This window comes from Coregonus clupeaformis, unplaced genomic scaffold (assembly GCF_020615455.1).
Source record: "Coregonus clupeaformis isolate EN_2021a unplaced genomic scaffold, ASM2061545v1 scaf0528, whole genome shotgun sequence".
In the NCBI taxonomy this organism is placed as follows: domain Eukaryota; kingdom Metazoa; phylum Chordata; class Actinopteri; order Salmoniformes; family Salmonidae; genus Coregonus; species Coregonus clupeaformis.
In genome coordinates this window covers 167442-195144 of record NW_025533983.1, presented here as the reverse complement: position 1 = coordinate 195144, position 27703 = coordinate 167442, and the positions used below count along the sequence as shown (strand labels likewise).

Genomic DNA, 27703 nt, shown 5'->3' with positions numbered 1-27703 from the left:
GTTGTAACTGGTCTGTAGCTGGTCTCTCTCTGTTGAGTCGTGATGACCAATGACTCCATCAGTAAAAGGGAAAAGTTAATCAAACATGTAACTACCACACCATTGATGATTAAGTATGATTAAGTAAGCTACTTAAGGCTCATTGACAACATTCTAAACTTACAGTAGACAGACAGGCCTATGATCCCAGCCAGTAGGAGAACACACAGCAGCCCCAGACACACTGCAGCAACTCCAGAGAGTCTCTTCCACCACTGAACATGAACTGAATCACAAATTATTCAAGGAAAATGTTTGGTAATGTGTTTTACTGTATCATCCAGGATTGGAACTAATACAGTGCATTCGGAAAGTATTCAGACCCCTTCACTTTTTCCACATTTTGTTACATTACAGACTTTTTCTAAAATGGATTAAATTGTTGTTTATTTCCTAATCAATCTACACACAATACCCCATATTGACAAAGCAAAAACAGGTTTTTTAAAATAAAAAATAAAACAGAAATACCATATTTACATAATTATTCAGACGTTTTACCCAGAGATGTTAAATCGGGTTCAAGTCCGAGCTCTCGCTCGGCCACTCAAGGACATTCAGAGACTTGTCCCGAAGCCACTTGTGCGTTGTCTTCGCTGTGTGCTTAGGGTCGTTGTGCTGTTGGAAGGTGAACCTTTGCCCCAGTCTGTGGTCCTGAGCGCTCTGGAGCAGGTTTTCATCAAGGATCTCTCTGTACTTTGCTCTGTTCATCTTTCCCTCGATCCTGACTGGTCTCCCAGTCCCTGCCGCTGTAAAACATCCCCACAGCATGATGCTGCCACCACCATGCTTCAACGTAGGGATGGTGCCAGGTTTCCTTCAGACGTGACGCTTGGCATTCAGGCCAAAGAGTTCAATCTTGGTTTCATCAGAACAGAGAATCTTGTTTCTCATGGTCTGAAAGTCCTTTAGGTGCCTTTTGGCAAACTCCAAGTGGGCTGTTATGTGCCTTTTACTGAGGATTGGCTTCTGTCTGGCCACTCTACCATAATGGCCTGATTGGTGGAGTGTTGCAGAGATGGTTGTCCTTCTGTAAGATTCTCCCATCTCCACATAGGAACTCTGGAGCTCTGTCAGACCATCAGGTTCTTGGTCACCTCCCTGACCAAGGCCCTTCTCCCCCGATTGCTCAGTTTGGCCGGGCGGCCAGTTCTAGGAAGAGTCTTGGTGGTTCCAAACTTCTTCCATTTAAGAATGCATAGTGCCAACTGTAAAGTTTGGTGGAGGAGGAATAAGGGTCTGGGGCTGTTTTTTTTGGTCCGGGCTAGTGAAGGGAAATCTTAACGCTACAACATACAATGACATTCTCTCTGACACTAAGGCTCTATCTAAATTAGTCTTTCATCGATTCCTCTCCTCCTTCTCAACCCTATTAGAGCAGAATGTCCAAGGTCCCTCCTCTTGGACCACATTATCCAATGCTTTTTGAGAAGGAAGCAAGGAGAGAGGATGTGAGGAGGAATTGAGGAAGGATGAATTGAGAAAAAAGCCCATAGGCAAGTCTGTAAAACCACTATTTCACCTCTATGGTGAGTTTAATCTCTCACTTTAACCACTAGGTGGAAACATCACTTCACCATTCAGCACTGTATCCAACCATCAACATAGTAACTGCGAGAGAGAGAGAGAGAGAGCGAGAGCGAGAGCGAGAGAGAGAAAACAACATCTTAATCCTATCACAGGGATAACCAATAATTATTGTGTGATCTGTTTCTCACAGACCCAGTGTTGTTTAACACATGGTGCATCCTTCTAACTCTTCAATGGGTCTGTTGCTGTCTGTGAGATCTCAACACAAGCCACCTTGTTATTCAAGTTATTAGGCTCCCCTTCCATCCAATACCTATAAACCACAAGAGAATCAGAGTTGAAAATCATCCAATACTAAGTAGAGAGAGAGAGAGAGAGAGAGAGAGAGAGAGAGAGAGAGAGAGAGAGAGAGAGAGAGAGAGAGAGAGAGAGAGAGAGAGAGAGAGAGAGAGAGAGAGAGACAGAGACAGAGAGACAGAGACACAGAGAGAGAGACACGGAGAGAGAGACACAGCGAGACATAGAGAGCTGGCTGGGGATGAGATTATCGGACCGTAAAAGTAATCATGACAACAGAAAAAACTGCATGCAAAAGTATTTCAGAACATGTTCACTCACGTAGTTGCAAATGATGTGTTGTCAACCCACTGCCAAGTTCCGTCTTTTTTAAATGCATCAATCCCGACATTCTTCTTAAATCCATTGATAAATATCTATAATATCATTTTGGCAGAAAAACAATGGTCATTATTTAATCTCCAGAGAATACTTTGACATTTTCTATCACATACATAATAATAGTAGTATAATAGTAGTAGTATAATAGTAGTAGTATAATAGTAGTAGTATAATAGTAGTAGTATAATAGTAGTAGTATATTAGTAGTAGTATAATAGTCATAGTGTAATAGTAGTAGTATAATAGTAGTAGTATAATAGTAGTAGTATAATAGTAGTAGTATAATAGTAGTAGTATATTAGTAGTAGTATAATAGTCATAGTGTAATAGTAGTAGTATAATAGTAGTAGTATAATAGTAGTAGTATAATAGTAGTAGTATAATAGTAGTAGTATAATAGTCATAGTGTAATAGTAGTAGTATAATAGTAGTAGTATAATATATTATAGTATTGGTATAGATATAATCTCAAGCAACATTTATTTTCTGACAGGAAATGTATTTTATAAATTGACGTGAACATTGGTGATACAGTTGGTCACACATGTTGAATACTAATCAGAGAAGTAGATGATAATAAAAAAACAGTAGTATTAGAGTATTACTAATGTATTATCTATTACCTGTTCTTCTCTGCTGGTTATAACAACCAACTCTCCACCCATTGTTCTGCACTCCTTCTGACCGCCCCCAGCTGTGTTCATCGTGGAGGAGAGATAATAACAGCTGGTGCCAAACTTCCACCATCCAGCTAGACAAGGTTTCTCTGAGATAAACACAACAGAACAGCAGGCACTAAAAAGTCTACAAACATACAATACCTCTTCTATGTACTAAATTAAATGAATGAACTGCACTCACCATAGAACATAATCCTGTTCTGTAGCTGGTCTCTCTCTTTAGTCAGGTTGTTGTAACTGGTCTGTAGCTGGTCTCTCTCTTTAGTCAGGTTGTTGTAACTGGTCTGTAGCTGGTCTCTCTCTGTTGAGTCGTGATGACCAATGACTCCATCAGTAAAAGGGAAAAGTTAATCAAACATGTAACTACCACACCATTGATGATTAAGTATGATTAAGTAAGCTACTTAAGGCTCATTGACAACATTCTAAACTTACAGTAGACAGACAGGCCTATGATCCCAGCCAGTAGGAGAACACACAGCAGCCCCAGACACACTGCAGCAACTCCAGAGAGTCTCTTCCACCACTGAACATGAACTGAATCACAAATTATTCAAGGAAAATGTTTGGTAATGTGTTTTACTGTATCATCCAGGATTGGAACTAATACAGTGCATTCGGAAAGTATTCAGACCCCTTCACTTTTTCCACATTTTGTTACATTACAGACTTTTTCTAAAATGGATTAAATTGTTGTTTATTTCCTAATCAATCTACACACAATACCCCATATTGACAAAGCAAAAACAGGTTTTTTAAAATAAAAAATAAAACAGAAATACCATATTTACATAATTATTCAGACGTTTTACCCAGAGATGTTAAATCGGGTTCAAGTCCGAGCTCTCGCTCGGCCACTCAAGGACATTCAGAGACTTGTCCCGAAGCCACTTGTGCGTTGTCTTCGCTGTGTGCTTAGGGTCGTTGTGCTGTTGGAAGGTGAACCTTTGCCCCAGTCTGTGGTCCTGAGCGCTCTGGAGCAGGTTTTCATCAAGGATCTCTCTGTACTTTGCTCTGTTCATCTTTCCTCGATCCTGACTGGTCTCCCAGTCCCTGCCGCTGTAAAACATCCCCACAGCATGATGCTGCCACCACCATGCTTCAACGTAGGGATGGTGCCAGGTTTCCTTCAGACGTGACGCTTGGCATTCAGGCCAAAGAGTTCAATCTTGGTTTCATCAGAACAGAGAATCTTGTTTCTCATGGTCTGAAAGTCCTTTAGGTGCCTTTTGGCAAACTCCAAGTGGGCTGTTATGTGCCTTTTACTGAGGATTGGCTTCTGTCTGGCCACTCTACCATAATGGCCTGATTGGTGGAGTGTTGCAGAGATGGTTGTCCTTCTGTAAGATTCTCCCATCTCCACATAGGAACTCTGGAGCTCTGTCAGACCATCAGGTTCTTGGTCACCTCCCTGACCAAGGCCCTTCTCCCCCGATTGCTCAGTTTGGCCGGGCGGCCAGTTCTAGGAAGAGTCTTGGTGGTTCCAAACTTCTTCCATTTAAGAATGATGATGGCCACTGTGTTCTTGGGGACCTTCAATGCTGCAGACACTTTTTGGTACCCTTCCCCAGATTTGTGCGACGACACAATTCTGTCTCGGAGCTCTACGGACAATTCCTTCGACCTCATGGCTTGGTCTTTGCTCTGACATGCACACTGTTAAAATCACTGGGGCCAAGCTTATCACTGGGGCCAAGCTTCCTGCCATCCAGGACCTCTATACCAGGCAGTGTCAGAGGAAGGCCCTCAAAATTGTCAAAGACTCCAGCCACCCTAGTCATAGACTGTTCTCTCTGCTACCGCACGGCAAGCGGTACCGGAGTGCCAAGTCTAGGTACAAAAGACTTCTCAACAGCTTCTACCCCCAAGCCATAAGACTCCTGAACAGCTAATCATGGCTACCCAGACTATTTGCACTGCCCCCCCCACCCCATCCTTTTACGCTGCTGCCACTCTGTTAATTATTTACGCATAGTCACTTTAACTCTACCCACATGTACATATTACTTCAACTACCTCAACTAGCCGGTGCCCCCGCACATTGACTCTGCACCGGTACCCTCCTGTACCCCCCTGTATATATAGCCTCCCTACTGTTATTTTATTTGACTTCTGCTCTTTTTTTCTCAACACTTTTTTTTGGTTTTATTTTACTTTTTTGTTAAAAATAAATGCACTGTTGGTTAAGGGCTGTAAGTAAGCATTTCACTGTAATGTCTGCACCTGTTGTATTCGGCGCATGTGGCCAATAAAATTAGATTAGATTTGATTTGATTTGAACTGTGGGACCTTATATAGACAGGTTTGTACCTTTCCAAATCATGTCCAATCAATTGAATTTACCAATGGACTCCAATCAAGTTGTAGAAACATCTCACGGATGATCAATGGAAACAGGATTCACCTGAGCTCAATTTCGAGACTAATAGCAAAGCGTCTGAATACTTATGTAAATAAGGTATTTCTGTTTTTTGTTTTTTAATACATTTGCAAAAATTTCTAAAAACCTGTTTTTGATTTGTCATTATGGGGTATTGTGTGTAGATTGATAAGGGGAAAAAATTATTTCATAAATTTTCGAATAAGGCTGTAACGTAACGAAATGTGGAAAAAGTCAAGGGGTCTGAATACTTTCCAAATACACTGTAACATTATGATACTACAGGGTAAACTCACCTGTTGAATGTATTGTGTGTGTAATTTATTTGTGTGTGTGTGTGTGTGTGTGTGTGTGCATGTGTTTGTGTGTGTGTGTGTGTGTGTGTGTGTGTGTGTGTGTGTGTGTGTGTGTGTGTGTGTGTGTGTGTGTGTGTGTGTGTGTGTGTGTGTGTGTGTGTTTGTGTGTGTGTGTGTAATCTTACCTGAAGCAACAACTCCATCTCTTGGACTGGGCTTGAAGTCTTTTACGTTGGCATACAATTGGCCATCAATGTCTGTGTTCTTCATTGCATCAGGCTCGTCGTCTTCAAATCCATCTGAGTTTTCATAGACTCCCTCTGACATCTTAACACACTTGTGGTCAAATACAGTAACTTCTACTTCTAACCTCAGCTCTAATGTACGTCTGTACCCGTGTCTTCTCCCTGGACTGTACTGCCTCTGTGTGATTTATGGTAGTGAAACTATTTATCAGTCAACCACAGTGGATTAGAAACACTGGCCACCACGTGACTCCCACCAGCCTTAGTTTGATAATATAATACATTATATGACTCCATATCATTCTATATGATGTAGGTGTGAATTTACAGGGTCCCAATTTTGGATCGGCTAAAATAAATTGGGATCCTGTTAATTCGCATATACAGCCGTCAAACAGAGGCCACATAATGGCTTGAACTCTGTGACCTGGGGTGTAGGGGGAAGTTGCCCCTGGACGCTGATCTTGGGTCAGTTTTGCATTTCCACCTCACATGGTAAAGGTTAGGATTGGGGGAGGGATGGCTGATCCTAGATCTGTACCTAGGGGAAACGTCTCCCCAGAGTTTGACTGGCCACCGTTGACCATATACTGTATATATTTGTATATATATATTTTAGAGGACAAATCTGAGGGGGCACGAGCCCCTGTTCCCCCTATGGGCATGACACCGCTGATGGTATGTTCTGTTTTGTTGTCATGTGCAATGGAACTTGTGTTAAAACCAAAAAAGAAAAGCATTGAGCAATATTACACCCCCTGTCCTCTTTATCCACTATGTGTAAATCTGATAGAAACCTACAGAAGAAAAGATTCCATCTCATTAAAATGAGCTCCACTAATTCTCAGGTTGTTCTCTGATTGGTTTAAAAAGGTAAGCAGCAGCAGCCCCACCCCCTAGAAACTAACACCTCAAATAGGAAGCTAAAAGCTATGTGGCTAATCTGATCAACACTGTCATTCCTTACATGCAGCTAGGACATATAGAGGGAGGGAGGGAGAGAGGGATGGAGGGAGGGAGGGAGGGCATAGTATAGCATGATTAGTCGTTTCCTGTGTCTGTAAGGTCAGAGCTCAGTACCGCTCAATCTGTCAACCAAAACGAGGAGAGAGCTGTCTTGTTCCAGGCCAAATATATTGCAGTTGAGTTGCACGCAGCAACAAATGGGCATCAGATTAGTATACCACATGACGTGATTAACTGATATGTTAAACACCAATCCAGGCGTTGTGAGATCTGGCAGGCGACGTTAATGTAGTCAGCCTGGAACGTGGCCAACTTCATGAGTGGGGTTGGAGGAGAGAGGGGGCGGAACTTGGTAATGAAGGAAGCTTTCAGCAGCCATCATTTTTACTAGCAAAGAGAAGAGATGACATAGGGTGGCAGTGAACTCTCAGAAAACCTACTGTCTATCCACTGGTTACTTTGACACTAACTGTTGCTTTGACACTACTATAAAACACAATATCTCTAAGACATGGAAATGATCATGAATATCTTATACAGTAATGATGACACCTGCATAGTTACATCTGGGAAACTGAATGACATTTATCTTTGTCAGGTTGTTTGTGTTGTGGTTTGCACCAAACTCAGCCTGATGATGACTGTGTCACACCTTCAAGATGGCCTCAAACTTTACTGTGGGTTCTGAGGGGGAAAATATCACCAAATATACCTGTTAGTGGGAAAGAGATCAACAGTAGTCAGAAGTCACCCGGATGATTGACTGATGACTGATATCATTACACATTTTACGAAATGTGATATATTTTATGAAATAGTTTAATGGACAATTAAGATTTTCAAATGTATTCTATTGAAATTATGATACTTGGTTCTGCCACAAAATCTAAAATAAAACCTGTTACTGAGAAATCGCTGGCACTCATCCAGTGATGTCATTACCAGTTACACAACCTGAGAGACTGTGACCATGACAACTGACCACATGGTGCAGTGGTTGACTTGGGGTCGAGGGGAGGAGCGGTGGTTGACTTGGGGTCGAGGGGAGGAGCAGTGGTTAACTTGGGGTCGAGGGGAGGAGCAGTGGTTAACTTGGGGTCGAGGGGAGGAGCAGTGGTTGACTTGGGGTCGAGGGGAGGAGCAGTGATTGACTTGGGGTCAAGGGGAGGAGCAGTGGTTAACTTGGGGTCGAGGGGAGGAGCAGTGATTGACTTGGGGTCAAGGGGAGGAGCAGTGGTTGACTTGGGGTCGAGGGGAGGAGCAGTGGTTAACTTGGGGTCAAGGGGAGCGTCAGAAAGACAGAAAGGGGGAACGTTAACTCTTTCTCAGCAGCATCACTTTTAGTTGAAAATGGGCCTGTGGGGATCCAAGGTAGAGCTGTGTACATTCTCATGCCTGTGTGTTTGTGTGTGTGTTTGTGTGTGTACTTGTGTGTGTACGTGTGCAGACATGAAGATCTACATGACTTTGTGCAGATATTATCTGGTGCTTCAGTGTGGGAACATGGTTTGTGGTCATGACTGCTTGTAAAGTCAGATATCGGACCAGGTATAAGTAGATTTTATCAGACAGTTTGCTAACACAAGTCCTGATAACCTCCACCCCATCAATATTGTGTTAATATTCACCATTATGTTACTGATAACCTCCACCCCATCAATATAGTGTTTATATTCACCATTATGTTACTGATTCCCTCCACCCCATCAATATAGAGTTAATATTCACCATTATGTTACTGATAACCTCCACCCCATCAATATAGTGTTAATATTCACCATTATGTTACTGATTCCCTCCACCCCATCAATATAGTGTTTATATTCACCATTATGTTACTGATTCCCTCCCATCAATATAGTTTTAATATTCACCATTATGTTACTGATTCCCTCCACCCCATCAATATAGTGTTAATATTCACCATTATGTTATTGATTCCCTCCCATCAATGTACTGTCACACCCTGGCTCTGGGACTCTATATGTTGAGCCAGGGTGTGTGCATTCTATGTGTTCATTTTCTATGTTGGGTATTCTAAGTTGTTCTATGTCTATGTTTGCCTGTGTGACTCCCAATCAGAGGCAACGAGTGTCAGCTGTCGGCTGTTTGTCTCTGATTGGGAGCCATATTTAATCTGTATGTTTTCCCTTGGGTGTTGTGGGTTTTTGTTCCTTGTCGGTATGTTTAACCGTGGACTTCACGAATCGTGTTTTGTTTGTATTTAGAAACTTTAATTAAATAAAGTCATGTTTATTTCACACGCTGCGCCTTGGTCTACTACTCCTTACCCAGACGATCGTGACAGAAAAACCCACCATACCAAGACCAAGCAGCGTGTCCAGGAACACACGCAGGAGGTGACTCTTGTGGATGTCCTCCTCGGTTGGGGGCAGATTACTGAGGAGGAGGCCGTCCGGTACCGGAAGGCGATAAAGGGGGAGACCCAGGCAGGAGAGGAGCAGCGGCGCCAAACGGGTCAACGTCAGACAGGCGAGAGGCAACCCCAAGAAATTTTTAGGGGGGGGCACACGGCATGGACGACGGGGCTGACGGAGGCAGACAAGGGGCGAGTTCAGAGGGCCACCAGGTTACGGGAGCCATTGGTGAGAAGGGGGAAGGAAGATGTAGGGGCACGGCGAGAGGTACTGGGGTGTATTGCCAGTCCGGTCCGGCCCGTTCCTGATCCCCGCTTAAGGCCGGTGGTGTGTGTTCCCAGCCCAGTCCGGCCTGTCCCTGCTCCACGCACCAAGCCTACGGTGTGCGTCGCCAGCCCAGCCCGGCCTGTCCCTGCTCCACGCACCAAGCCTACGGTGTGCGTCGTCAGCCCAGCCCGGCCTGTCCCTGCTCCACGCACCAAGCCTACGGTGTGCGTCGCCAGCCCTGTCCGGCCTGTCCCTGCTCCACGCACCAAGCCTACGGTGTGCGTCGTCAGCCCAGCCCGGCCTGTCCCTGCTCCACGCACCAAGCCTACGGTGTGCGTCGTCAGCCCAGCCCGGCCTGTCCCTGCTCCATTCACCAAGCCTACGGTGTGCGTTCGCCAGCCCTGTCCGGCCTGTCCCTGCTCCACGCACCAAGCCTACGGTGTGCGTCGTCAGCCCAGCCCGGCCTGTCCCTGCTCCACGCACCAAGCCTACGGTGTGCGTCGACAGCCCAGCCCGGCCTGTCCCTGCTCCACGCACCAAGCCTACGGTGTGCGTCGACAGCCCAGCCCGGCCTGTTCCTGCCACCCGCACCAAGTCTACGGTGTGCGTCGCCAGCCCGGTCCGGCCTGTTCCTGCCACTCGCACCAAGCCTACGGTGCGCGTCGCCAGCCCGACCCGGCCTGTTCCTGCCACTCGCACCAAACCTACTGTGCACGTCGCCAGCCCGGTCCGGCCTGTTCCTGCCACTCGCACCAAACCTATGGTGCGCGTCGCCAGCCCGACCCGGCCTGTTCCTGCCACTCGCACCAAGCCAGGGGTGCGAGTCGTCAGCCTGGTTCAGCCCGTTCCTGCTACTCGCACCAAGCCCGGGGTGCGAGTCGTCAGCCTGGTAAGACCGGTCAGCTGCTCCACGACGGAGCGTAAGCAATCCGCTCCGTCAATGTCCAGTCCAGATCCTGCCAGCGGGGTCAGACCGGACCAGGGGCGCTACGGGGGGAATTATGGAGGGGTGGTGGTCAAGGCCGGAGCCGGAGCCGCCTCCGAGGAGGAATGCCCACCCAGCCCTCCCCTGTTTGGGGTTTTGTTAAGACGCGGTCGCAGTCCGCGCCTTTAGGGGGTACTGTCACACCCTGGCTCTGGGACTCTATATGTTGAGCCAGGGTGTGTGCATTCTATGTGTTCATTTTCTATGTTGGGTATTCTAAGTTGTTCTATGTCTATGTTTGCCTGTGTGACTCCCAATCAGTGGCAACGAGTGTCAGCTGTCGGCTGTTTGTCTCTGATTGGGAGCCATATTTAATCTGTATGTTTTCCCTTGGGTGTTGTGGGTTTTTGTTCCTTGTCGGTATGTTTAACCGTGGACTTCACGAATCGTGTTTTGTTTGTATTTAGAAACTTTAATTAAATAAAGTTATGTTTATTTCACACGCTGCGCCTTGGTCTACTACTCCTTACCCAAACGATCGTGACATGTACAGTGAGAAGTAATCTAAAACAAACAGACATTTTTTTCTTATTTGTTGGCATTTAATATAATGGGTAACTTGTTATTTGTTGACATTTATTAGCATCTTTCTTTCCATTGTAATGATCCTATGTAAAACGGCTTAACCTGAAATGGTTACTGTTGTCCTCTTGACATTGAATGGCCATTTGTTGATTTAATATATTGGTAAGTTCCCATTGGTTATCATGTGCACTGGAACTTGTATTGAAACCAATAAAGAAAAGCATTGAGCAGTATTACGGTCACGCCTCCTCCTGCTACCTCCCTCGGACGCTCGACATCGTTGTCTACTAACCACCGGCCTGGCAACACACTTTACCAAACCTGGCAACCCACATTCTGCACACCTGGCAACCCACATTGTGCACACCTGCTCCCCATCGTTAAGCACACCTGGACTTCATCACCACCCTGTTTTCTCTCCCTTCATATAGCCCTCAGTAAGCCTCAGTCATCAGGCTGGTTTTGGTTACGTTCAGGACACTTCTCCTGTTTTGTATTTTCTTCACGTTTATTGTTAAACTCACCTTCTGCACAATTACATCTCATGTCCTCTTGATCCATTATGTGTTAATAAACTTGATGCCATCTACAGAGGATATATTTCATCTCAATAAAAGCAACTTCACTGTGGCAACAACCTCACCTAGTTAGCTATTTGGCTAATCTGATCGTCTGTCATTCCACTTACATGCAGGTAACAAATGTATTGTTGACTTTCAAATGAATCATTAGACATAGTTTTACAGAGAAGTAACACGTAATCATGGCTTTGAAATAAACTGGAGGCCAAAGAGTAACAAGTAGGCTGGCTAACCAGAGAGAGAAGATGTGGCTGTCAGAGGGAGGGAGATGGGAGGGAGGGAGAGCAGTAGCAGGGTTAGTAGTTTCCTGTGTCTGTGAGGTCAGAGGGAGGGAGGGAGGGAGGGAGGGAGAGCAGTAGCAGGGTTAGTAGTTTCCTGTGTCTGTGAGGTCAGAGGGAGATGGGAGGGAGGGAGAGCTGTAGCAGGGTTAGTAGTTTCCTGTGTCTGTGAGGTCAGAGGGAGATGGGAGGGAGGGAGAGCTGTAGCAGGGTTAGTAGTTTCCTGTGTCTATGAGGTCAGAGGGAGATGGGAGGGAGGGAGGGCAGTAGCAGGGTTAGTAGTTTCCTGTGTCTGTGAGGTCAGAGGGAGATGGGAGGGAGGGAGAGCAGGAGCAGGGTTAGTAGTTTCCTGCAGGAGCAGGGTTAGTAGTTTCCTGTGTCTGTGAGGTCAGAGGGAGATGGGAGGGAGGGAGAGCAGTAGAAGGGTTAGTAGTTTCCTGTGTCTGTGAGGTCAGAGGGAGATGGGAGGGAGGGAGGGCAGTAGCAGGGTTAGTAGTTTCCTGTGTCTGTGAGGTCAGAGGGAGATGGGAGGGAGGGAGAGCAGTAGCAGGGTTAGTAGTTTCCTGTGTCTGTGAGGTCAGAGGGAGATGGGAGGGAGGGAGAGCAGTAGCAGGGTTAGTAGTTTCCTGTGTCTGTGAGGTCAGAAGGAGATGGGAGGGAGGGAGAGCAGTAGCAGGGTTAGTAGTTTCCTGTGTCTGTGAGGTCAGAAGGAGATGGGAGGGAGGGAGAGCAGTAGCAGGGTTAGTAGTTTCCTGTGTCTGTGAGGTCAGAGGGAGATGGGAGGGAGGGAGAGCAGTAGCAGGGTTAGTAGTTTCCTGTGTCTGTGAGGTCAGAGGGAGATGGGAGGGAGGGAGAGCAGTAGCAGGGTTAGTAGTTTCCTGTGTCTGTGAGGTCAGAGGGAGATGGGAGGGAGGGAGAGCAGTAGCAGGGTTAGTAGTTTCCTGTGTCTGTGAGGTCAGAGGGAGATGGGAGGGAGGGAGAGCAGGAGCAGGGTTAGTAGTTTCTTGTGTCTGTGAGTTCAGAGCTCAGCACTGCAAAGTCTATCAACCACAACGAGGAGAGAACGGTCTCATTCAAGGCAGACTATATTGCAGTCAGGCTGCACACAGCAACCATTGGGCATTAGATTGCTATACCATATGATTTGGTTAACTGATACGTTAAACACAAATCCAGGCGTTGTGAGATCTGGCAGGCGACTTCAATGTAGTCAGCCTGGAACGTTGCCAATGTCATGAGTGGGGTTGGAGGACAGAGGGGGCGGGACTTGGTAATGAAGGAAGCGTTCAGCAGCCATCGTGTTGACTAGCAGAGACAACAGAGGCCACAGGGTGGCAGTGAACTGTCATAACATCTACTGTCTATCCACTGGTTACTTTGACACTAACTGTTGCTTTGACACTACTATTAAACCCAATATCTCTAAGACATGGAGATGATCATGAATACCTTAAATGTATAACTTCCCTGCCTGGGCTGATGAGACAGTGGATAGAGGAGTCAGACGTAACAGAGTAAAGAGTCATTTTAACGTCATAGATTTAGCCGGTGGTAACTTATGGAATAGACACCGGCTGGAATTTTAACCAATCAGCATTCAGTATTGGACCCAACCGTTGTATAAACATATAGAACTGTTGGATTAGGTGCTACCAAAATAGTGGCTGAACTCCACCATATACACTTGAAGTCGGACGTTTACATACACCTTAGTCAAATACATTTAAACTCTGTTTTTCACAATTCCTGACATTTAATCCTAGTAAAAATTCCCTGTCTTAGGTCAGTTAGGATCCCCACTTTATTTGAAGAAAGTGAAATGTCAGATAATAGTAGAGAGAATGATTTATTTCAGCTATTATTTATTTCATCACATTCCCAGTGGGTCAGAAGTTTACATACCCTCAATTAGTATTTGGTAGCATTGCCTTTAAATTGTTTAACTTGGGTCAAACATTTCGGGTAGCCTTCCACAAGCTTTCCACAATAAGTTGGGTGAATTTTGGCCAATTCCTCCTGACAGAGCTGGTGTAACTGAGTCAGGTTTGTAGGCATCCTTGCTCGCACATGCTTTTTCAGTTCTGTCCACAAATTTTCTACAGGATTGAGGTCAGGGCTTTGTGATGGCCACTCCAATACCTTGACTTTGTTGTCCTTAAGCCATTTTGCCACAACTTTGGAAGTATGCTTGGGGTCATTTTCCATTTGGAAGACCCATTTGCGACCAAGCTTTAACTTCCTGACTGATGTCTTGAGATGTTGCTTCACTATATCCACATCATTTTCCTTCCTCATGATGCCATCTATTTTGTGAAGTGCACCCGTCCTTCCTGCAGCAAAGCACCCCTACAGCATGATGCTGCCACCCCGGTGCTTCACGGTTGGGATGGTGTTCTTCGGCTTGCAAGCCTACCCCTTTTTCCTCCAAACATAACGATGGTCATTATGGCCAAACAGTTTTATTTTTGTTTCATCAGACCAGAGGACATTTCTCCAAAAAGTACAATCTTTGTCCCCATTTGCAGTTGCAAACCGTAGTCTGGCTTGTTTATGGCGGTTTTGGAGCAGTGGCTTCTTCCTTGCTGAGCTGCCTTTCAGGTTATTTCGATATAGGACTCATATTACTGTGGATATAGAAACTTTTGTACCTGTTTCCTCCAGCATCTTCACAAGGTCTGTTGTTGTTCTGGGATTGATTTGCACTTTTCGCACCAAAGTACGTTAATCTCTAGGAGACAGAATGTGTCTCCTTCTTGAGCGGTATGACTTGCGTACCATTGTTTGTACAGATGAACGTGATACCTTCAGGTGTTTGGAAATTCCTCCCAAGGATGAACCAGACTTGTGGAGGTCTACACATTTTTTTCTGAGGTCTTGGCTGATTTATTTTGATTTTCCCATGATGTCAAGCAAAGAGGCACTGAGTTTCAAGGTAGGCCTTGAAATACATCCACAGGTAAACCTCCAATTTTAGTTCTTTATTTTTATTTCACCTTTATTTAACCAGGTAAGCCAGTTGAGAACAAGTTCTCATTTACAACTGCGACCTGGCCAAGATAAAGCAAAGCAGTGCGGTAAAAACAACAACAACACAGAGTTACATATGGAATAAACAAAACGTACAGTCAATAACACAATAGAAAATCTATATACAGTGTGTGCAAATGTAGTATGTTATGGAGGTAAGGCAATAAATAGGCCATAGTGCAAAATAATTACAATTTAGTATTAACACTGGAGTGATAGATGTGCAGAAGATGATGTGCAAATAGCGATACTGGGGTGCAAATGAGCAAAATAAATAACAATGTAAATAACAATATGGGGATGAGGTAGTTGGGTGGGCTAATTACAGATGGGCTGTGTACAGGTGCAGTGATCGGTAAGCTGCTCTGACAACTGATGCTTAAAGTTAGTGAGGGAGATAAGTGTCTCTAGCTTCAGAGATTTTTGCAGTTCGTTCCAGTCATTTGCAGCAGAGAACTGGAAGCAATTGACTCAGAAGCTTCTAAAGCCATGACATCATTTTCTGGAATTTCCCAAGCTGTTTAAAGGCACAGTCAACTTAGTGTATGTAAACTTCTGACCCACTGGAATTGTGATACAGTGAATTATAAGTGAAATAATCTGTCTGTTAACAATTGTTGGGAAAATTACTTGTGTCACGCACAAAGTAGGTATCCTAACCGACTTGCCAAAACTATAGTTTGTTAACAAGAAATTTGTGGAGTGGTTGAAAAACAAGATTTAATGACTCCAATCTAAGTGTATGTAAACTTCCGACTTCAACTGTATATATTACCGAACAATATGGTCATAGTCTCAATCTGATTTCTTCCTTTCCATGTCTCCTTCCTTGTCTCCTTTCCTTGTCTCCTATCATTTTTAACCACCACAGATCTGACACACCTCACCATTTGAACGCAATATGATGGAACTCTATTAACCTACCAGGCCTCTCACATCTCAGTCATAACAAAGGAATTGAACACTATCAACCTACCAGGCCTCTCACATCTCAGTCATCACAAAGTAATTGAACACTATCAACCTACCAGTCCTCTCACATCTCAGTCATAACAAAGTAAAGGTAACAACCATAACCAGCAGTATTAGAATACTGCCTAAATCATAACCTGGACATTGGCATGAGAGACCACAGAATAGCGAACACACACACTAATGTACCTGGAGGCCTTGAGTCTTGACATGGTGCATTCTGGGCAGAAGAGGGCAGTGTTTAACTCAACCAGCTAAAGGAATGATTGGCAGAGACTAGGCCAGAGGTAATCAACCCTGTTTCTGGAGCGCATCAGGTACTGCAGGATTTTGTCCCAACTAGGCACCACACTGTATGTGGTTGTGTATGTGAAGGGAAAGGGGGATACCTAGTCAGTTGCACAACTGAATGCATTCAACCAAAATGTGTCTTCCACATTTAACCCAACTCTTCTGAATCAGAGAGGTGCAGGGGGCTGTCCACATTTAATCCAACCCTTCTGAATCAGAGAGATGCAGGGGGCTGTCCACATTTAACCAAACTCTTCTGAATCAGAGAGGTGCAGGGGGCTGTCCACATTTAACCCAACTCTTCTGAATCAGAGAGGTGCAGGGGGCTGTCCACATTTAATCCAACCCTTCTGAATCAGAGAGATGCAGGGGGCTGTCCACATTTAACCCAACCCTTCTGAATCAGAGAGGTGCAGGGGGCTGCCTTAATCGACATCAGAGAGCAGTGGTTGTTGGGGTTTAACTGCCTTTCTCAAGCAGAGAAACGGCAGATTTTCCACCTTTACCGGCTCGGAAGTCAAACCAGCAACCTTTCGATTACAGCCCAACGCTCTTAAACACTAGGCTACCTGTGTGTGTGTGTGTGTGTGTGTGTGTGTGTGTGTACTGTGCTAAGGGGCTACCTGTGTGTGTGTGTGTGTGTGTGTGTGTGTGTGCGTGTGTGTGCGTGCGTGTGTACTGTGCTATGGTTTTTGTGGTTTGAGGGGTACTTGTGCCTGTAGGTGCCTGTTCTCAGCAAGAGAGGAGGGACTGTGAAAATAACCACAAGAGCGCTGGTATAACAAGGCCCCCTGAAAGCTGAACATTTCAATGCTGATTCTGTATCTTAAAAGACAATTCATCTCCATTACAAGTTGACATTGGACCAACATATTTTGACATCATGGCAAGACACAAGATCCTAACCTTTACTGTGATGTATTTCATCCAGGCTTGGACTTTGGGTGTGGACTCCAAGATGGTAAGAGAATAAACTATTTAGAGAGAGAGAGCGAGGGAGAGAGAGAGCGAGAGAGAGAGAGAGAGAGAGAGAGAGAGAGAGAGAGAGAGAGAGAGAGAGGGAGAGGGAGAGGGTGAGGGAGAGAGCATTTAAATGCATTTAAATATATAAAACCTTTCCTCTGTTTTACACGTGTTGCCTGTTTTTTCCCCTCCATATTCTCTGAAGGTTCATCTCCATCAGCCTGGACTGAATTCCAGCATACCCTTAGACATGGTCCCTAACTCTGTTGACGACGTGTATAACGGCTGCACTGAACAAATGTACAACAAGGTGCGGAAGGAATATCTTCCAAATGAAAACAGAAATGTAGCGATCTTCAATGAATCCTGGAAAAAGGCAGCAGGATGTGCAAAAAATGTGAAGGACCGATTCAAAAAGGACAAGTCCAAGTACAATTCTAAAGACAAACTTACACATGATCATGTCAAGGCTATCTGTGCTTACACAGGAGGTCAAAGTAAGATGTACCCAGTGTTCAACCAAGCAGTCCGGACCAATAGAACAGAGTACACAACCTCCTTCCAGTTCCACTCCCTGCATTTCCTGCTGACTGACGCCATTCGCCTCCTGAAACTAAACCAAAAGACCTGTCACACCACATACCGGAGAACCAACTTGGAGTTTGTCGGTAAAGTTAACAAAATAATCAGATTCGGCTACTTTGCCTCCAGCTCTTTCCTAAAGAACTTGACACATTTTGGAGAGAAGTCCTGCTTTGAGGTAAAGACATGTTTTGGCGCTGATCTGAAGTCCTATCCAAAAATGGGGAATCGTGAAAAGGAGGTGTTGATTCCACCGTATGAAGTGTTCAAAGTTACTGCCGTGCTGAAGAAAGAAAATGATAAAAACCTTTGGTGCGATGTTGTGTACAAACTAGAGAGTATCAAACCCCCCAAGAGTAACCTGAATTGCAACATTTTTAAGAAGCCAATTATTAATTAAGAAAAATCGATGTTGATCTTGAGTAATTGTCCCTAAAGAGGATTTAAATAAAACAGCCAGGCTGCTTATCCTTCTTAAAGTAAATAAAGCCAAACAATGTGTTTTCAGTGTCTGAAGCTTTTATTGTATTAAGTTTATTGGTTCATTGGTGGATGTTACATTCAAACCTCATCCTGACTACCTGAAATAGTGATTATTAAGATGTTTGTACTAGCCTGTGTATCAGACTCCATAGGAGACTTTAAAATACTTAAATGCCTTCTGCAACTTCTGGCAAAATGAATAAAGAAAATCAATGAGCTTGACTACAGTACGTCTAATCCTTTTTATTTGAACTTTCACTGTACTACATTTAGACAAACTAATGTTACAACATTAAATGGGCCACTGATTAAAATATAATATAACATACCACAAATTGAATTGTCCAATAAAGTGATACTGGAAACTACCAATTGTTGGGGGGAATATTTACTGTCATTTCTTTCTTAGTGCAGCAATAGCAAACAACGGGTTACAAACATTTCAACAAATGACTAAATATTACCACTAGCTTCAACTTCACAAAACGCCCCGCCCGGATTGGCCCACAGGCATCACCAGCTGATTCTCTTAAGAGGTGGGGCCCCACCCCTGCCGTCCTTGATTGGCTTCGAAGTTTATACTAGGGGCCTCAAGGTTTACCGTAGTGCTGTTTTCCTTATTCCCTGATAGCTGATTAATTGGTTGGTTGATTGATCGACTGATCGATAAATCAATTGATTGATTATTGGTATATTGGCTGTTAGTATTCCAGGCCTGAATCAGTCCCTGATTAGAGGGGAAGGATGATGAGGAGGTTTAAGGGTCTTTCTGTACTGTTACTATGGGGAACCTTTTCTCAGTATCAGCAGTGCTGCTGCTGGTGTTGGTCATGTTCACACATAGCTCAGTATGTGTGAACAAACAATTCTCAGAAGCCATGTGGTGTTTCCTGCCTGTGTGTGAGTGTGATTGTGAGTGTGTGTTTGTGTGTTTGTGTGTGTGTGTGTGTCAGTGTGTGTTTGTGTGTGTGTGTGTGTGTGTGTGTGTGAGTGTGTATTGTACTTTTGTATGTGCACAAAATGTAAGTGTAATTTCTCAGAAGCACAGAGGAGGGGCTGTGACTACCTTGAAGACAGATACAGCATCTTGAAGACGCCTGGACTTCATGCAAAGGTATGTTCTATTCCATTGCTTCCCTCAATGCAAACCTGAGAGCACACGAACTCCAAGTGAAGAAGAGGAATGTTTGTTTGTATCCGTTTACACCAGAGATGGATAACCCTCCTCCTGGAGAGCTATTGTGTGTGTATGCAGGCTTTTGTTCCAGCCCTGCTCTAACACACACTTTACATTTTAGTGATTTAGCAGACACTCTTATCCAGAGTGACTTACAGTTAGTACATTCATCTTAAGATAGCTAGGCAGGACAACCACATATCACAGTCATAGTAAGTATACTTTTTCTCCAAAAAGTCGTTATCAGCAAAGTCAGACCTAGTAAGGGGGAAAGTTAAGTGTGAGTTCATTAAAGATCTTTAATTTGTAGGGGGTGGGAGGGGTCACTGTGGGATTATTTAAGACACCTTTTGAAGAGGTGGGGTTTCAGATGTTTTTGGAACGTGGACAGGGACTCTGTCCTAGCTGTCCCAGCTTCAGGGGAAAGCTGGTTCCACCATTGGGGTGCCAGAACAGAGAAGAGCTTGGACTGGGCTGAGTGGGGAGCTGCCCTCCGGTAGGGATTGGAGGCCCAAGAGACCAGAGGTAGCAGAACGCAGTGCTCGGGTTTGGGTGTAAGGTTTGAGTATAACCTTAAGGTAGGGAGAGGCAGTTCCTCTTGCTACTCCGTAGGCAAGCACCATGGTCTTGTAGTGGATGCGAGCTTTGACTGGAAGCCAGTGGAGTGTGCAAAAGGAGCGAAAGTTGAATACCAGGCAGGCTGCAGCACATTGGAGAAGTTGCAGGGGTGTGATGGCACAAGCAGGGAGCCCAGCCAACAGCGAGTTGCAGTAGTCCAGATGGGAGATGACAAGTGCCTGGATTAGGACCTGCACCACTTCCTGTGTGAGGTAGGGTCGTAACCTACTGATGTTGTAGAGCATGAACCTGCAGGAGCGAGTCAATGCTTTGATGTTTGCAAAGAAAGTTAGGGTGTTGTCCAGGGTCACGCCAAGATTATTTGCACTCTGGGAGGGAGATACGGTGGAGTTGTCAACCGTAATGGAGAGGTCTTGGAGCAGGCAGGCCTTGTTGAGGTTGAGTTTGAGGTGGTGGGCCGACCTCCAAGCTGAGATATCTGCCAGGCACCAGGGTGTCAGAAGGGGGGAAGGAGAAAAGTAGTTGAATGTGATCCACATAGCAGTGATAGGAGAGACCATCTGAGGATATGACGGAGCCAAGTGACTTGATATATAGAGAGAAGAGGAGAGGGCCTAGAACCGAGCCCTGGGAGACAGCAGTAGTGAGAGTATGTGGAGCTGACACAGATCCTCTCCACATCACCTGGTCGGAGATGTCCAAGAGTGTGCTGAGCCTTAGACGCCCAGCCCTGAGATGGTGGAGAGGAGGATCTGATGGTCCACAGTGTCGAAGGCAGCGGACAGATCTGGGAGGATTAGAACAGAGGAGAGAGAGTCAGATTTGGCAGAGCGGAGAGCCTCCGTGACAAAGAGAATAGCAGTCTCAGTTGAGTGAACCATCTTGAAGCCTGACTGGTTAGGGTCAAGAAGATTGCTCTGAGGAAGATAGAGAGCGAGTTGGTCCGCCACAGGAAAGGAAGACATTTTACATTTACATTTACAGAGTTACCTCTGCTGCAGAGGATAAGTTCATTAGAGGTAACTGCATCTCAGATTGCAGCTCAAATAAATGCTACACAGAGTTCAAGTAACAGACACATCTCAACATCAACTGTTCAGAGGAGACTGCATGAATCAGGCCTTCATGGTCGAATTGCTGCAAAGAAACCACTGCTAAAGGACACCAATAAGAAGAAGAGACTTGCCTGGGCCATCAAACACGAGCAATGGACATTATACCGGTGGAAATATGTCCTTTGGTCTGATGAGTCCAAATTTTAGAATTCTGGTTCCATCCGCCGTGTAATTTTGTGAGATGCAGAGTAGGTGAACGGATTATCTACGCATGTGTGGTTCCCACCGTGAAGCATGGTTGAGGAGGTGTGATGGTGTGGGGGTGCTTTGCTGGTGACACTGTTGGTGATTTATTTAGAATTCAAGGCACACTTAACCAGCATTGCTTCCACAGCATTCTGCAGCGATACGCCATCCTATCTGGTTTGCGCTTATTGGGACCATCATTTGTTTTTCAACAGGACAATGACCCTGTCAAGGGTGGAGTGAAGTGGGATGTGGAATCACACGCAGGACACAGAGATATAAATCCAATAGTCTTTAGTGAAGTCCGTAGAAACACGCCAACAACGGCCACAGGCCACAGGCGAAATAAATGCACACTGCACTTGAACAAAGTAAGTGTGCCCAAAGGCAGGACTCTCTAATACAATACGAAATAACGAGAGAACAAAATACAGTGGACCAAAACTACCACACGACAGTAAAACAATTACACACAACACCTAAACTCACACAAGGAACAAAATAGGGTGCCTAACGAGACTAAACACTAAACAGGTGTGACAAACAGACAAAACCAATCAAACATGAAACATAGAACGGTGGCAGCTAGTACTCCAGAGACGACGACCGCCGAAACCTGCCCGAACAAGGAGGAGGGGCCGCCTCGGCCAAAACCGTGACAGTACCCCCCCCTTGACGCGCGGCTCCAGCCGTGCGCCGCCCCCGGCCTCGGGGACGACCAGGAGGACGCGGAGCAGGGCGCGTAGGATGACCACGATGGAATTCGGTCAGAAGGGACGGGTCCAGAATGTCCCTCCTCGGCACCCAGCACCTCTCCTCCGGGCCGTACCCTCCCACTCCACGAGATATTGGAGACCCCCATCCGGCGTCTCGAATCTAGGATGGCCCGAACAGTGTGCGCCGGAGCCCCTCGATGTCCAACGGGGGCGGAGGAGTCTCTTCTATCTCAAAGTCCTGGAGTGGACCAGCTACCACCGGCCTGAGGAGAGACACATGGAACGAGGGGTTAATATTTTTGTAATCAATGGGCAGTTGTAACCTGTAACACACCTCGTTCAATCTCCTCAGGACTTTGAAAGGCCCCACAAACCGCCGACCCAGCTTCCGGCAGGGCAGGCGGAGGGGCAGGTTTCTGGTTGAGAGCCAGACTCGATCTCCAGGTGCGTACACTGGCCCCTCACTGCGGTGGAGGTCGGCGCTCGTCTTCTGTCGACGGATGGCTCGCTGCAGATGGACGTGTGCAGCGTTCCACGTCTCCTCCGAGCGCCGCACCCACTCATCCACAGCAGGGGCCTCGATCTGGCTCTCATGCCAAGGTGCCAGAACCGGCTGGTACCCTAACACACACTGGAAAGGGGTTAGTTTAGTGGAGGAGTGGCGGAGAGAGTTCTGTGCCATCTCGGCCCAGGGCACATATCTCTCCCACTCCTCCGGCCTGCCCTGACAATATGACCTCAGAAACCTACCCACATCCTGGTTGACACGTTCGACCTGCCCATTACTCTCCGGGTGGTAACCCGAGGTAAGGCTCACCGAAACCCCCAACCGTTCCATAAAGGCTCTCCAGACTCTGGAGGTAAACTGGGGGCCTCGATCAGACACTATATCCTCGGGTACCCCGTAATGCCGGAAGACGTGAGTAAATAGAGCCTCAGCAGTCTGTAGGGCAGTAGGAAGACCCGGCATGGGAAGGAGACGACAGGCCTTCGAGAACCGATCCACAACGACCAGGATGGTGGTATTCCCCTGTGAGGAGGGAAGGTCGGTAACAAAATCCACCGAGAGGTGAGACCAGGGTCGTTGTGGAACAGGCAGGGGTTGTAATTTACCCCTGGGCAGGTGTCTGGGCGCCTTACACTGGGCACACACTGAGCAGGAGGATACATAAATCCTCACATCCCTGGCTAACGTTGGCCACCAGTACTTGGTACTAAGGCAGTGCACTGTCCGGCCAATACCTGGATGTCCAGAGGAGGGTGACGTGTGAGCCCAATAAATAAGCCAACGTCCGACCCACCGGACACTGTGGAGAGTTAGGGTCGGTGCGTAATGCCCGCTCGATCTCCGCATCGACCTCCCATACCACCGGTGCAACCAGACAAGACTCAGGTAGTATGGGAGTGGGTTCCACGCACATCTCCTCCGTGTCATACCGCCGAGACAGGGCATCTGCCTTCCTGTTCTGGGACCCAGGGATGTAAGTGATCTTGAACACAAACCGGGCGAGAAACATAGTCCATCGAGCCTGGCGAGGATTCAGTCTCCTAGCTGCCCGAATGTATTCCAGGTTACGGTGGTCAGTCAGAATGAGAAAAGGGTGTTGTGCCCCCTCAAGCCAATGCCTCCACACCTTTAGGGCCTGTACTACGGCTAACAGCTCCCTGTCCCCTACGTCATAATTCCGCTCCGCCGGACTGAGCTTTTTAGAATAAAAAGCACAGGGGCGGAGTTTAGGTGGTGTGCCGGACCGTTGTGAAAGAACTGCCCCGATACCGGCTTCAGACGCGTCTACCTCTACTTGGAAGGGTAAAGTGGGATCCGGGTGCGCCAGCACTGGAGCCGAGGTAAACAGGTCCTTCAGTCTCCCAAAAGCACTGTCCGCCTCAGCCGACCACCGCAAGCGCACAGGACCCCCCTTCAGAAGGGACGTTATGGGAGCTGCCACCTGTCCAAAACCCCGGATAAACCTCCGGTAGTAATTTGCAAAACCCAAGAACTGCTGCACCTCTTTAACCGTAGTTGGGTTTTGCCAATTACGCACGGCAGACACACGGTCAACCTCCATTCTCACCCCTGACGCAGACAACTGATAACCCAAAAAGGAGACTGACTCCTGAAAGAACAGACATTTCTCGGCTTTGACATACAGGTCATGCTCCAACAATCTCCTCAATACCCTGCGCACCAGGGCTACATGCTCGGCCCGAGTAGAACTGTACACCAGAATATCATCTATGTACACCACTACTCCCTGCGCCTGCATGTCCCGGAAAATCTCATCTACAAAAGATTGGAAGACTGATGGAGCATTCATTAAACCGTATGGCATGACGAGATACTCGTAATGGCCGGAGGTAGTACTAAATGCTGTCTTCCACTCATCGCCCTACCTAATGCGCACCAAGTTATATGCGCTCCTGAGGTCCAATTTTGTGAAGAACCGTGCCTCGTGTAAGGACTCCGTCATGGTCGCAATCAGCGGGAGTGGATAACTATATTTCACAGTCACCTGATTGAGACCGCGGTAATCAATACACGGACGTAAACCTCCATCCTTTTTCTTCACAAAAAAGAAGCTTGAGGACGCGGGAGAAGTGGAGGGCCGTATGTATCCCTGTCTCAGAGACTCGGCAATGTATGTCTCCATTGCCCTTTTCTCCTCCTGTGACAAAGGATACACATGGCTCCGCGGGAGCGCAGCTCCTACCTGGAGGTCTATCGCACATGGAATGGGCGACCCCCACCTGGGACGTCCGCGGGTAGCGAGCAGGGTGTCCAGCCGAATGGCCATGTCCACCAACTGGTCAAATGATAGTGTAGTATCCCTGCACGCCAACTCTCTGCGGACGTCCTCCCGGAGGCTGCAACGAAAGTGGTCTATGAGGGCCCGCTCATTCCACCCTGCATCTGCCGCTAGAGTCCGGAACTCCAGCGCAAACCCGGAGGTAGAATAGACGCTCCCCCGCCGCCTTCCCCTCTGGTGGATGGTTGAAGACCGCACAGAAGCGGCGGGAGAACTCCGCATAGGTGATAGTGGCGGCGTCTATTTTCCTCCATTCGGCGTTGGCCCACCCCCAACGCCTTGCCGGTGAGACAGGAGATGAGGGCGGAAATGCTCTCGTGTCCCGAGGGCGCCGGGTGTACGGTGGCAAGGTAGAGTTCCACTTGTAACAGGAACCCCTGACACCCGGCAGCGGTGCCGTCGTACGCCCTCGGGAGCGAGAGCCGAATCCCACTGGGTTCCGGTTGTTGGACGGGCGGGCTGACCGATGGTGATGGTGCGTTAGGTGGAGGTGTGGGTACATCGCTGGTCTCCCATCGATGGAGAATGTTCATCACCCGGTCCAGGGCGTGCCCGATCTGGTTAATCCGATCATCTTGACCACGGAGGCGCTCCTCTTTGATGTCGGTGGGTGCTCCTGCTGATTCCATGCGATGGTGTGTAATTCTGTCAAGGGTGGAGTGAAGTGGGATGTGGAATCACACGCAGGACACAGAGATATAAATCCAATAGTCTTTAGTGAAGTCCGTAGAAACACGCCAACAACGGCCACAGGCCACAGGCGAAATAAATGCACACTACACTTGAACAAAGTAAGTGTGCCCAAAGGCAGGACTCTCTAATACAATACGAAATAACGAGAGAACAAAATACAGCGGACCAAAACTACCACACGACAGTAAAACAATTACACACAACACCTAAACTCACACAAGGAACTAAATAGGGTGCCTAACGAGACTAAACACTAAACAGGTGTGACAAACAGACAAAACCAATCAAACATGAAACATAGAACGGTGGCAGCTAGTACTCCGGAGACGACGACCGCCGAAACCTGCCCGAACAAGGAGGAGGGGCCGCCTCGGCCGAAACCGTGACAGACCCAACACACCTCCAGGCTGTGTAAGAGCTATTTGACCGAAAAGGAGAGTGATGGAGTGCTGCATCAGATGACCTGGCCTCCACAATCACCCAACCTCAACCCAATTGAGATGGTTTGAGTGAAGGAAAAGCAGCCAACAAGTGCTCAGCATATGTGGGATCTCCTTCAAGACTGTTGGAAAAGCATTCCAGGTGAAGCTGGTTGAGAGAATGCCAAGAGTGTGAAAAGTTGTCATAAAGGCAAAGGGTGGCTACTTGGAAGAATCTCAAATATAACATATTTTTTTATTTGTTTAACACTTTTTCGATTACTATACAATTCCATATGTGTTATTTCATCGTTTTGATGTCTTCACTATTATTCTACAATGTAGGAAATAGTATAAATAAAGAAAAACCCTTGAATGAGTAAGTGTGTCCAATTTCTTGATGTTACTCTTTAATTCCAAGCATATTCTTTGGTTACATGCAGAGTGCGACATGAGTAAGACATGAGCTTCCCTAAATGCAACAAAGTCAAACTGTGGGGGGTCTCTAAATATTGATAATTTGACTGACAGCAAGATACATCAATCTTACCTGCGAAAGCATCTGAGCAAAACAGCTCCCCTCTGTCTCACTGGACACCGAGTATACAACACATTAAGAACACCTGCTCTTTCCATGACATAGATTGATCAGGTGAATCCAGGTGAAAGCTATGATCTCACATTGATGTCACTTGTTAAACTAAATCCACTTCAATCAGTGTAGATGAAGGGGAAGAGACAGGTTAAAGAAGGATTTGTAAGCCTTGAGAAAATGGAGACATGGAGTGTGTATGTGTGCTATTCAGAGGGTGAATGAGCAAGACAAAATATTTAAGTGCATTTGAACGGGGTATGGTAGTAGGTGCAAGGCGCACCGGTTTGTGTGAAGAACTGCAACGCTGCTGGGTTTTTCACACTCAATAGTTTACTGTGTGTATCAAGAATGGTCCACTACTCAAAGGACATCCAGCCAACTTGACACAACTGTGGGAAGCATTGGAGTCTACATGGGCCAGCATCCCTGTGGAACGCTTTTGACACCTTGTAGAGTCCATGCCCTGATGAATTGCGGCTGTTCTGTGGGCAAAAGGGAGCGGGGAGTGCAACTCAATATCCTAATGTTTTTTACACTCAGTGTGTCCTTTTTTGCTCTCTGTGACCAACTGTCTAACACTGTTTTAACGATCCAATCACATTCAATCAGGAAGCTGATAGAACTCAGAGGACATTGTTCCTTTATTACTTAATCTGGGCATTTGTTTTACTTATTATTATTAAACAGATGTATGCTAATAATTGATCATGAAAATATGTTGAACCATAATCGTACATATCAAATCACAAAACATGTTTGTAATAAAATAATGAAGAGTCATTTTCCAGAGTACAGTATGTCTACATCCTCTCCTCTAAATCTAAACACAACTATTATTTGTCTTATTCTTTCTCTCTTCCTCATTCTCTTAATGTTCTTCTTCCTCCTCTATGTCTCTCTGACACTAAGGCTCTATCTCAATTAGTTTTCCTAGATTACTCTCCTCCTATCTGCTCTCCTCCTGTCTCCTCTCCTCCCATCTCCTCTCCTCCTATCTCCTCTCCTCCTATCTCCTCTCCTCCTGTCTCCTCTCCTCCCATCTCCTCTCCTCCCATCTCCTCTCCTCCTTCTCAACCCTATTAGAGGATGAAGTCCAAGGTCCCTCCCCTTGGAACATATTCTCCAATGTGTTTTGAGAAGGAGGAGAGGAGGAAGGATTGGAGGAAGGATGAATTGAGAAAGAGCCCATTGGCAAGACTGTAATACCACTATTTCCCCTCTATGGTAAGTTCATTTCTCACTTTAACCACTAGGTGGAATAATCATTTAA

The 27703-nt window shown here is 46.3% G+C and overlaps 2 protein-coding genes across 2 annotated transcripts; one reads left to right on the top strand and one right to left on the bottom strand.

The window, feature by feature from the left end:
* Window positions 1-1791: 1791 nt before the first annotated feature.
* LOC123484996 (CD209 antigen-like protein C) lies at window positions 1792-5930 on the bottom strand. Its single transcript, XM_045215828.1, has 5 exons — window positions 5789-5930; window positions 3109-3273; window positions 2871-3013; window positions 2188-2282; window positions 1792-1882 (listed from the first exon to the last, which is right to left on the bottom strand). Exons 1-5 carry the CDS (start codon window positions 5928-5930, stop codon window positions 1792-1794), a joined length of 636 nt encoding a protein of 211 aa, XP_045071763.1.
* Window positions 5931-16951: 11021 nt separating this feature from the next.
* On the top strand, window positions 16952-18063 carry LOC121560242 (NAD(P)(+)--arginine ADP-ribosyltransferase 2-like). The gene is made up of 2 exons (XM_045215830.1): window positions 16952-17079; window positions 17287-18063. Exons 1-2 carry the CDS (start codon window positions 17002-17004, stop codon window positions 18061-18063), a joined length of 855 nt encoding a protein of 284 aa, XP_045071765.1. The 5' UTR covers window positions 16952-17001.
* Window positions 18064-27703: the final 9640 nt, after the last annotated feature.

Bases quoted from the DNA above. Each gene is read 5' to 3' on its own strand.
- LOC123484996 (XM_045215828.1), bottom strand. From the start codon at position 5,930: ATGTCAGAGGGAGTCTATGAAAACTCAGATGGATTTGAAGACGACGAG. The intron at 3,014-3,108 runs GTGAGTGCAGTT...TGTTTATCTCAG, and splicing joins GAACAGGATTATGTTCTATG to AGAAACCTTGTCTAGCTGGA. The intron at 1,883-2,187 runs GTGAGTGAACAT...TGTGGTTTATAG, and splicing joins AACACATCATTTGCAACTAC to GTATTGGATGGAAGGGGAGC.
- LOC121560242 (XM_045215830.1), top strand. From the start codon at position 17,002: ATGGCAAGACACAAGATCCTAACCTTTACTGTGATGTATTTCATCCAG. The intron at 17,080-17,286 runs GTAAGAGAATAA...TATTCTCTGAAG, and splicing joins TGGGTGTGGACTCCAAGATG to GTTCATCTCCATCAGCCTGG.